The sequence below is a fragment of the Eleutherodactylus coqui genome, chromosome 8 (assembly GCF_035609145.1).
Source record: "Eleutherodactylus coqui strain aEleCoq1 chromosome 8, aEleCoq1.hap1, whole genome shotgun sequence".
NCBI classification, from domain to species: domain Eukaryota; kingdom Metazoa; phylum Chordata; class Amphibia; order Anura; family Eleutherodactylidae; genus Eleutherodactylus; species Eleutherodactylus coqui.
In genome coordinates, this window is record NC_089844.1 from 44,565,250 (window position 1) to 44,577,315 (window position 12,066).

Consider the following 12,066-nt stretch of genomic DNA (forward strand, 5'->3'; position numbering starts at 1 on the left):
GAGACTGAAGGTTCAGGTACCAGCGCGGGGGAGCGGTGAGTAGCGGCAGTCAGCAGGAGGGAGCGGGGGGAGAGAGGGAGAGAGAGATCTCCCCTGCGTTCCTCCCCGCTCTCCCCCGCAGCTCTCTGTCCGCCGCCGCCTTTACTAAGGAACACATGAGGAAGAGACTGGAACACAAGAGGAAGAGACTGCACATAGGAACTATACCGGACATAAGGACTGCCTAAGAGGGATATACTGCACATAAGGACTGCCCAGGAGGGATATACTGCACATAAGGACTGCCCAGGAGAGATACTGCAGATCAGGACTGCACAGGAGGAAGAGGCTGCACAGAGGGGCTGCCCTGGAGGTATAGACTGCAGATAAGAAGTCAGGAGTGCATGCTACTTCTCTCTCTAGTACAGAGTTGCATTTTAATTTTTATATCACTTTCTGTTACTCATTCTTCCATTCATCCTTCCACCCTTTCACAACTGAACATCTCACCTCCAAAGTAGTAGTGGAGCCCCGAGGAGATTTGTACTGGCAGGGTGGTGTGGATAGGTGAAGCTGCCCCATTATCCAGCGTCAGTGAGATGCGATGTCTTCTTGCATTGATGGTGACTGAGTGCCATAAGCCATCATTTAAACCGCTGCCTGGAAAATGAATTGTAGGTTATTCCTGAAGGTTTTATTAAGTCTGAATAAAATATAAGCAGAAGACAGAAAATGAATGATAGTTCATGTCTGAGGACTCACTACTACTACTACACTGCATTCACATACAACCCTATGTGCCAAACAATTAACAAAAGATCATTTTATAGCACATTGCCTCTCCATTATCTCCATCTTCTCCAAAGATCCTGAGCTGATCAGTGATGTCAGCTTTTTCAGATAAATAGCTAGATACAGACATTATCTAATCACACCACAGCTCTAATTATTTACATCTCAGCTTGACATGTAACTGCATGCTGAGTTTTGCAGCAAAACAACACCTCCTGATGAGAGTTGTGGTGATTAGATGAACGGTCTTGTCACCGGAGGCCCTAATAGTGGTTCCCCCCCTTGGCCTATAAGAGGCTCTCAGAGGTCCCTTGTGTGTAGTGACCTCTTCTTCCACTTGTGTAGAGCTTGTTGACCACTAGATGCCTCTACGACACAGAGAAGAGATTTCACCCCGTTACCAGAGTCTGAGAGTGTCGCATTATTGGGCTGTGAGAGGCTGGATGGTCGTATTGATGAATTGTCCCCCACCGGCCGTTCTGACCAGACTGTTGGGGGTGTTGGGACCAGTGGTTGTGTGAGGGCACACAAGGTGACCGGGCTCAGGACCTCCTACAGACCACCAGTAGAGAGGAGCATCAGACCAGACTGTTAGGAGATATTGGGACCAGTGGATGTGTGAGGGCACACAAGGTGACCGGGCTCAGGATGACCCCGACAGACCACCAATAGAGAGAAGCATCTGACCAGACTGTTAGGAGGTGTTGGGACCAGTGGATGGGGGCACACAAGATGACTGGGCTCAGGACGCTCCCTACAGACCACCAGTAGAGAGGAGCGTCTGACCAGACTGTTAGGAGGTGTTGGACTAGTGGATGTGTGAGAGCACACAAGGTGACTGGGCTCAGGACGCCCCCTACAGACCACCAGTAGAGAGGGGCGTCTGATCAGACTGTTAGGAGGTGTTGGGACCAGTGGATGTGTGAGGGCACACAAGGTGACCGGGCTCAGGACCCCAACAGATCACCAATATAAAGGAGCGTCTAATCGTCCGACAAGTACGAGCAGCTCCAACTGTTTCATTGTCTGCCATCAGAGATACCGTGTGTCTTAAATGAACAGTTCACTTTGATGACTTGAACTTAGTGAACAGCAAATAATACAAATAGTAACAACTTCTTTGCAACTAAAAAAATATGCCAAAATTGGTTTCTTTTATGGCGACCGCGTTATGTTGACTGAAATCCATCATCAATTCTAGTATCCAGCCAGATAGACTTGAGCACTGCTGTTCCGGTGCAGCCGCCTTTAAAGAACTAATCAATTGACGTTCCAAGACAACTGTCAACTAAAAAACGGATAACATAATGCAGCGTGCCGACACCGCTCAGAAGTGCATAAACGTGGCGTTAATAATGTAAACAAACAAACAATGCATATTAGTAGAAAAGAGCATGGAGTCCTTATATAATCTGATAGGGAGATTTGACTCAGGTTTTACCATTCTTCAGTTTCATCCAGAGCATTACCCTCATACCATCTAATTCATGAGAGCCCTCCATCTAGTAGAGCGTTGGACCTCCTTTGGCCTTCATAACCGCAGCAACTCAACGTTACATCCATTCACAGGAATCAGAAGACCCAGGGCCATCAAAAAGACCCAGCCCACATCATTACTTCACCAGACTGACAGGAAGGGATCATCGATTCATGCTGCTTGCATCAAATTCTGACATCCCATCAGCAACAGAAATCTGGATCCACCTGACCAGGAGATGTTTTCCTGCTGCTCAGTGATACCATTTGTGCGCTCTTTTGCCCGCTGGAGTCTCGTCTTTCTGTTTCTCTTAGACACAATGGCGCTGGAACTGGTTGTCTGCTGTTATAGCCCATCCGTGCCAAGGAACGGTGAGTTGTGTCGTTGAAACGTTACAGTATCTTCATATGGACACATTTTTCATATCTAACACAACATGTGCACTGATTTTGCAGCAAATCCACATTCCATTCCTTTAATGTGACTCTGCGCCATACTGCAAATCCATGTGCGGGGAAAAAAAGAAGCATGTCACTACTTGATGCAGATCCATGCCATATTTATGTTGGGAATTCCACACATAGATGTGTCTATTGAAGAAAAAACCCTTTATAGGTGTGTGGCTCTACAGCCCTACATTTGCATGGTGGCGGAGGATTTCTGCAGCAGATTTAGAGGTAGGATCCATGTCAGATTCCACTGTATGAACATCCAGGTGAAGCACCAGTGTTGTATTCAACTTCTCTTGACCATGCACTGTCTGTTCTTCAGAACAATTCCTGACATCCTCCTCTGACCCCTTTCAGTGCAGAATTGTTTTAATCCACAGGATTTCCTTTTGCCTGATGTTTTTCGTCAGTCATGCCATGCTTGGTATACTCTCCACACCGTAACACGAGAAATCCCTACAACGCTGGCAGTGAAATCCTGAACCCGGCTAGTTTAGCACCGATGACCCGGCCTTGTGGGAAGTTGCTCAGATTGTTGGATTTTTTACATCTAATGAGGATTCACGCTGAAACTGATCTACAGAAAACTTGTCATGTAATTATATGCTGCTAATTGATGAATTGTTACATTTTTAGTATTTTGAGTCCCTATATTAAAGTGGTTGCCCAGTTGTGAAATACTGTGAAATACTATATTGGCTAGGTCTGCCACCTGGGATCTTCACTGATCATCTGTTTGCTAGGCCGATGTGCTAGACAGCTCCATTTTCACTGCAGTGGCCAGGCTTGATATTACAGGCCAGTCACTTCAATAGAAACTTTGCCAGTAATACCAAGCCTGGCCACTGCAGTGAGAATGGAGCTGTCTGCTTCCTGCAAAAATCAACTCAATGCACAAGTGCATCAGCCTGGTGATTAGCTGATTGGAAGGAGGAGGTGGACCTCTACCAATCTACTATTGATGGCCAATTCCAAGAATGGGTCATCAGTAGTTTACAACTAGAAAAACTCTTTAAAGGGGTTTTATCAGTATTTCAGGTTAGCCCTTACCCGCAGAATAAAGGATGATTTGTTGATAGTAGGGGTATCATTGCTGAGACCCCTCACTGTTGAGACCTCACTAATTTCAAGAACAGGGCTCTAGTGTCATCCACTCTCCTCACTGTGGGGTTACTGCACCGCAGTGAGGAAGAGACCGAATCAAGCGTTGGTCGTGCAAGTGCACCATTGCTCCATCCACTTTCAATGAGACTGCCGGGATAACCGAGCGGCCCCCACTCCAGGTATTTCCATCAGTCACGCTGAAATGAATGGCATGCTGACTGCGCAAGCTCAGCCTGCACTCCCTTTTTCTGACATCAATGCAGGAGAACACGGAAGTTCCATAATAGAGATTGGCGGGGGTCTTAGCGATGAGACCCCCGCGATCAGCAATTCATCCCCTTGAAAATCTGGTGCAACCTCTTCAAGTGTTTAACCCTTTCCAATCCACTGTCTGACCTGTGAAGACATTATGATTTAAGGCTGTACAGCTCCGATGTTGGAAGACATCCGGCAGGGTTCTCTTACTGTATATTGCCAGCCTCTCTGCTGTCAGAGTTTATCCAATGTGTCACCTCATGCAGTACTGGCTCAAACCAGCATATAGCGCTGTTGTAGAATGGCAGAAAAAGCCCCCTAGCAAAACCAGGATACAAATTGGATTGGAAAGGGTTCATTTTGCGAACAAGACTGAGACAAATGTGTGGGGGTCCGGCTCAGGAAGAAGTTGGTGATTCGAGTTTGGAGTGACCATAGTACGAGGACTCCAAGCACATATTTTCCTGATGTGCAAAAGTTTTTTAGATGATTTGTGAGTTTCCCGCTCTGCACTTGTAAGTCGGCACGCTGCACTATTACCTGGGCTTTCAGTTGACAGCTGCTTTGGAACATCGATCGGATCTATGAGAATGGCTGCACCTGCACAGCCCTGACTGCATTGATGTGGCAGGGTTCTGTAAGGGAGGAGGTCTGATCTCCAGTCGAGCGCACCTGATGCTGTTAACTGTTGTCAAATACGTGATAAATGGGTATCTGTCTAACGCAGTAGGAGGGAAAACGTAAAACATTTTATGACGGAAACTCATAGAAGAGACTTGGTAAAGTCACAGCTGAAATGGAAATTTAATTATTCCCTGAAGGAAAAGAGTCACAAGAGAAACAGTGGGAACTTTAGCAACATTCACAAAACTATTTGGGACTTTTCCCCCAAAGGGAGTTATTTTAGCTGCTAGACTCTGCCGTGATTCGCATGGGACTGCCGTTGTCCTGTTCTCCGGGCTGTATGTTTGCGCCACTGCTGTTTGTTTTCAGAATTTATATTTTCAATTACTGTTGATTTTTGTTTTAATGGCATAAAGTCCCAATTCTCCTGCCGGCCCCAAACAAACATCACGGTGCAACCAATTACCGTGAAGCTCCGATTGTGATTGTCAATAACTGACATATAAACTGGAGACTTGTACGCAGCTCGGTGATATCATCATCACATGTCACCTGCGCCTGGGTAATGGCGCTCACTGTAGGGTTGTAGAACTGCTCTCTGTGACCCTCTATCCGAACTACCCGGTCCCTACAGCATTACCTAACAGATAATAACAGACCACATCAATCATAGAACATTTATATAGTGACTGGGCGCCCAATCCCAACATGGATATAAGACACGTGATAAACCGCTGTAGATATAGTAGTCACATTCTTGTACATAGGAGCAGTATTATAGTAGTTATATTCTTGTACATAGGGGCAGTATTATAGTAGTTATATTCTTGTACATAGGGGTAGTATTATAGTAATTATATTCTTGTACATAGGAGGCAGTATTATAGTAGTTATATTCTTGTACATAGGGAGCAGTATTATAGTAGTTATATTCTTGTACATAGAAGGCAATATTATAGTAGTTATATTCTTGTACATAGGAGGCAGTATTATAGTAGTTATATTCTTGTACATAGGGGGCAGTATTATAGCAGTTATATTCTTGTACATAGCTGCAGTATTATAGTAGTTATATTCTGTACATGGAGGCAGTATTATAGTAGTTATATTCTTGTACATAGGGGGAAGTATTATAGTAGTTATATTCTTGTACATATGGGCAGTATTATAGTAGTTATATTCTTGTACACAGGGGGCAATATTATAGTAGTTATATTCTTGTACATAGGGGGCAGTATTATAGTAGTTATATTCTTGTACATAGGGGGCAGTATTATAGTAGTTATATTCTTGTACACAGGGGGCAATATTATAGTAGTTATATTCTTGAACATAGAGGGCAGTATTATAGTAGTTATATTCTTGTACATAGGAGGTAGTTTTATAGTAGTTATATTCTTGTACATAGGGAGCAGTATCATAGTAGTTATATATTTGTACATAGGGGGCAGTATTATAGTAGTTATATTCTTGTACATAGGGAGCAGTATTATAGTAGTTATATTCTTCTACATAGGGGGCAGTATTATAGTAGTTATATTCTTGTACATAGAGGCCAGTATTATAGTAGTTATATTCTTGTACATAGGGGGCAGTATTATAGTAGTTATATTCTTGTACATAGAGGCCAGTATTATAGTAGTTATATTCTTGTACATAGAGGCCAGTATTATAGTAGTTATATTCTTGTACACTGGGGGCAGTATTATAGTAGTTATATTCTTGTACATAGGAGGCAGTATTATAGTAGTCATATTCTTGTACATAGGAGGCAGTATTATAGTAGTTATATTCTTGTACATAGGGAGCAGTATTATAGTAGTTATATTCTTGTACATAGGAGGCAGTATTATACTAGTTATATTCTTGTACATATGGGCAGTATTATAGTAGTTATATTCTTGTGCATAGGAGGCAGTATTATAGTAGTTATATTCTTGTACATAGGGGGCAGTATTATATTAGTTATATTCTTGTACATAGGAGGCAGTATTATAGTAGTTATATTCTTGTACATAGGGGGCAGTATTATAGTAGTTGTATTCTTGTACATAGGAGCAGTATTATAGTAGTTATATTCATGTACATAGGAGGCAGTATTATAGTAGTTATATTCTTGTACATAGGGGACAGTATTATAGTAGTTATAGTCTTGTACATAGGAGGCAGTATTAGAGCAGTTATATTCTTGTACATAGAGGTCAGTATTATAGCAGTTATATTCTTGTACATAGGAGGCAGTATTATAGTAGTTATATTCTTGGACATAGGCGGCAGTTTTATAGTAGTTATATTATTGTACATAGGGCACAGTACTATAGTGTTTATACTCTCATACATGGGGGGGGGGCAGTATTATAATAGTTATTTTCTTTTTTAGCTGCCAAAATAAAATAAAAAGCAGAATAATAATTGTTATAGCCCCAGAAAATAGTTGTTTTTTTTCCAGGTGCTTTTCTTCTTTTTTTATATAATTGTATCAGATCCCATTATCTGCTGAAGAACATAAAGTCTTTGTGAATTGTTTATTATGTGATAGTGAGCAGCCCGCAGTTACAATCTGATCTCTCCGGCATCTCAATGATATCAATATATTTTAATATCACCATTTGTATTTGGAGTTTATTCTTTATTTATGGTGTGATTATGTTCTTTTGGGGCCCGGCTCCAGGGTTGTATTATTACATTTAACTTAATGTATCTCAGTATTGTCAAATACATTACTATCATTCAGTCAACATTTTGCGAGGACACTGGAAGAAAATGTGTGCGCGCTGTATATTCTTAAATCTAATTTATCAAATAACTTCAGAAATTCTGAAAATGCATTCAATCTTTATTGCTATGCCCGGTCTGGAAAACAATTTTTTGTTGCTCCATTTTTTCTCAAATAAAACTTTGCAGATTGGCTTAAGCAACAGATAGAGCAAACATTAACTTGACATTTAACACATTAGGATCACTTAATTACGATATTCTAAAAGGCTTTAAACAGAGTTATCAGGATGTGCAGTCATTTTAATGATTACCAGCTCTGTAAGTTATCTACTACCGTTTTACGTATGCAGCTCCGATACAGTCTTAAGCTTCTTTCACATGAGCGCATATCAACCGTCCGTTTTCACGGACGGCTGATATACGCTATGCTGGGGTCAAAAAACTGGTGAACGGGCGCACAAATCAATTGTTTGTGCGCCCGTTCATATGGCCTGGTGAGGCCGGTGCAAATGCGTCGACCTCACCAGGCCATCTCCCATTTCCCCTCCCTCCCCATCGCAGGCTTACCCTTTCTTCCTCAATGGGAGGGGGTGGAACGGGGGCGGAGCTAAGCACCAATCCACCCTGCTTCCTCCCATTGATGGCTATGGTCAAGGGGCGGGGGGAGGGTGGGCACTTAGCTCTGCCCATGTCCCACCCTTGTTCACAGCAATCAATGGGAGGAGGTGGGGCAGATTAGCGCTTAACTCCACCCCCACCCCTCCCATTGCAGAGACCGAGCGGGGAGGGGAGGTAAGCCTGTACGAGGAAGGGGAGGAGAAGAGAGGGAGGTAGGTTAGCAGCCATGCTGCTGAACCCCCTCCCACCTATGGCTGCTGCCATGGGCTCCCATAGGAGCCCATGCAGCAGCCCAACGAATTCCGGCCCAAACATCGTTCCAGAACTATGCTTTGGGCTCGACGTAAAAACGCCTGGCGCTATATTGGCTGGCTGGGCGTTTTTACGTCTGGCAAATACGCCCATGTGATCTGATGCATTGGAATCCAATGCATCAGATCACAGCGCATATCGAGTGGCTGTGAAAACGGATGGCCGATATGCGCTTGTGGGAAAGAAGCCTTATGCATTTCCATGGTTAGAAACGAACCATTAGGGTGGCTTCACATGAGCGTGTTTTTGTGCGTGAAAGCACGCACAAAAACACGCTTCCATTTGCAACAATGCATTCCCTATGGTGTGTGCACCTGTCCGTGCCTTACAGGCATGTGCCTGCAAAGATAGGACATGTGTGCACCATTGGGAATGCACGCATTGTTTTCAATGGAGCCATGGCTGCTGCCCGCGGCTCCATTGAAAAAAATGGTCTGCCAGCACCCCTGAATTGTTTTTCAGGGAAGGGCTTTACATATAAGCCCTTCCGTGAAAAAGAAAAATTTGTGTTTAAAAAAAAATCTAAAATATACGTACCTCTCCGCTGCTGCCGTGATCTCCATGTGGATGAAGAACACATCTGCCACCAGCGACAGATGTTTCCTTCATCCCAGGTTGTTAAAAGAATTCCCTGCTGCAGCACCTGCCACATTTGTGACAGATGCAGCAGAGGAATTCTTCAATTCTCTACCACGGCTGTCACACATTCATTCATTCGTCATTCATTCGGGCACAGCTGCCTGTGATTGGCTGAGGACCTCAGGCAATCACATTCAGCTCTTTCAGCAGGCGAGGATTTCAAATCCCCACCTGCTGATAGATCAGCACCACAGTGCAGAGGACAGCAGGATAAGACGTGGCTGTGCCCCGGCAGCTAAAGCAGTGTGAGTATGTATTCTTTTTTTTTGTTTGTTTGTTTTTAAACCACTTTTACTTGATTTTCAGGAAAGGGCTTATATATAAAGCCCTTTCCTAAAATCAATTGCCAGCAGCAGATCCTCTACCGCAGCTGACATGTGTGACAGCTGTGGTAGAGAATTAAAGAATTCCTCTTCTGCATCTGTCACAGATGTGGCAGATGTAGCAGCAGGGAATTCGTTTAACTAACGGGGATGATGGAAACATCTGCCGCATGCGGTAGATGTGTTCTTCACCCCCGCGGGGGACACGGCAGCGGAAGAGAGGTAAGTTTATTTTTTATTTATTTTTTACACTAAAATCTTTCTTTTTCACTGAAGGGCTTATATGTAAAGCCCTTCTCTGAAAAAGACTGCATGGGTGCCGGCAGACCATTGCTTTTTTTAATGGAGCCGCCGGCAGCAGCCGCGGCTCCATTGAAAACAATGCACGGACCTGCATTCACGCGTGTTTTTGCACGTACATGAGTGCGCACCTATGTACACACCTATGTATGTGCAAAAACACACTTGTGTGAAGCCACCATTAGTAGTCTCATTCTGCAGTTTTGTAGTAATTTCTTCTATCTTCACCTAATTCTATTGTTTGTAGGTTATGAAAAAGAGGAGGCAGAGTGAGTGGAGTAACAACATGCTGCCTCTGTATTGGTCTGCACAGATGCTGTATACACAGAACGGTAGGGGATTTTCTAAATCATCACTACTTGAAAAGTTGCTTTATTTGCTGTATGCCTTTGTTATCCTCACCCAGTTTATGGGCAAGCTAAGGATAACTGTAGTAAAACCCTATTCATATGAATGCATCAGAGAAACTGTGGTTCATAGGGCCAGCGTACAAATGAGGACTTGATGTTCGTATTCCCACCAGTTTTTTAGAGCATGTTTATTCTCACCAGGACTCCTGGGCTTCTGCTGGGTTATTCAGTTAACTTTAATATCCAAGAAAATGTTGCAGTTGGTTATGTGTCCATGAAATGTACATAGGTAGTGTAGATACACTCTATTGGGGCAGTGAATGGGTCAGGGCTCACTGGCCGTGCTCGGATGATCGGGACCATGGTGATGTTATAGCATTAGCCAATGCATGTCCCAGTTGGCTAATCAGTATTAGTCTGTACACATTTATTCTGGCTACTCCTCAAAGAACACACAGGTTATTCTCAGTCTGAAGGTGTTTGCTGGCTACATCAGCGGCTAATGGTTCAGTCTTACATTTCTTGCAAGATAAGTCTTGTCTGGCTTTTTCACTTAAATTGGGGGGTTGTTACATTTAGTTCCCTGTACATTTGTGCTACATTTATTAGAGTAACATCTATCTTCTGCCACATTCCCTGTCACCAATTCCGAAGAGTCTGGCCCAATGACAACGGGCTGATTTGATTTGCGGAATCTGCACGGGTCACCTGCACGGAAGATCCACAATTCAAAGTGCCCATTGGGAAGCATTGGCATCAGCAACTGAGTTTAAGCATGAAAATTTGATTTGGGGACCATTTGATGCTGAAAACAAATCGCAGCACCCTCTATATCAGTACGGGCTCAATAGGAGTCAATGGGTGCGGACAAATACAATTGCAGATGCACTGCGGAGTTGAAGGTTAAAATCAATTAGGGAGATGGGAAAAAGGCTGGGAGGTGGGGTTGCTGATTTTTTTCCACATGGATGATCTGCAGTGCATCTGCGTACATCCGCGATCTCCCGCAAATGGTTTCCGCAGTCTCCCATTGCGGAAATCTGCTTGCGGAATCCAATCTGTCCATGGACATGAGGCCTCAGGGTCCTGACATGGGGTCACCCTTAACGGGGCAAGTACTCTGCTTTTAGGTAAGGTTTCCTGGCATTCGTACATTAGAGTCATATTCCCTGCTTCCTTATATACTGTACTATTTTGAGCTATCTGCATTTGTACCTAGGGTGTTTTGTACATTCATCCTTCAGGGACATTAAATTCACATCTGCTTCGGATGTATCAATTATATCTGGCTCATATGCAGGAGAATGCAAGTACTATACTCCTAGAATCATATATAGAGATCTAAAACAGAACTGGCTAATACCACTACACCTATCCACACAGCTCACAAAGATTTGCTTGCCCACTCTTCTTTTTATGACCTTTGGACTGGTTCTATACACCATTGTTGCCAAATATTGTATTGCCTGTAGAGAGGGTCCTGCACCACTTGTAGTGAGGGTTCTGCATCAGTTTTCCAGACAGCAAAAGGAAGGTGTCCAACGTTTGCCAAGCTCCTTCCTAAGGAGGTAATTTCTATGGTCCTCTATGATTTGCATGCCTTTGTGCACAACAATGAATAGCGTTTTGCAAACCGAACCAGGAGAACTTTGTTTCGGGTTGAACTTTGCTAAAAGTCCAGTTTGACACAAATCAAGCTTTTAGCAAAGTTATAGCCAAAACAGGGTTCTACTGGTTCGATTCGCTCAATACTAGTCCTGAACACTGGTGTGCAACACTGTTTAAGACCCATAAAAGCCCTGAATAATACTATCAGCAAGTTATGCAGGACTTTTATGGTTCTTAGACAGTGTCATATACCAATTTTAGGGGTTTTGATGAACTTAAAGTTTGGTTTCAACTGATGTGAACCTAACTGAAGTTTTCGCAAAAGTTTGGCGAACAGGCCGAACTGAACTTTTCAAAAATTCGCTCATCACTAGCACCGGATAATCAGTCTCAACCACAATAACACACCACATATACTTTCAACCTCAGTTAGTTCTAGCACATGCTAGTGTTTGTGAAAAGTCCTCTTTAATATAGATCCTGATTACTGATGAACACATTTTTGAAAAATCTGTTTT

At 43.3% G+C, this 12,066-nt stretch overlaps 1 protein-coding gene across 1 annotated transcript in view; it reads right to left on the reverse strand.

Moving 5' to 3' along the window:
- Positions 1 to 12,066, reverse strand: part of CNTNAP5 (contactin associated protein family member 5) — a 350,918-nt gene that overhangs the window by 170,410 nt on the left and 168,442 nt on the right. Inside the window, exon 9 of the mRNA XM_066577791.1 lies at positions 490 to 639. Within this exon, the coding sequence (XP_066433888.1) occupies positions 490 to 639 (150 nt within the window). The remainder of the gene's footprint in view (positions 1 to 489; positions 640 to 12,066) is intronic.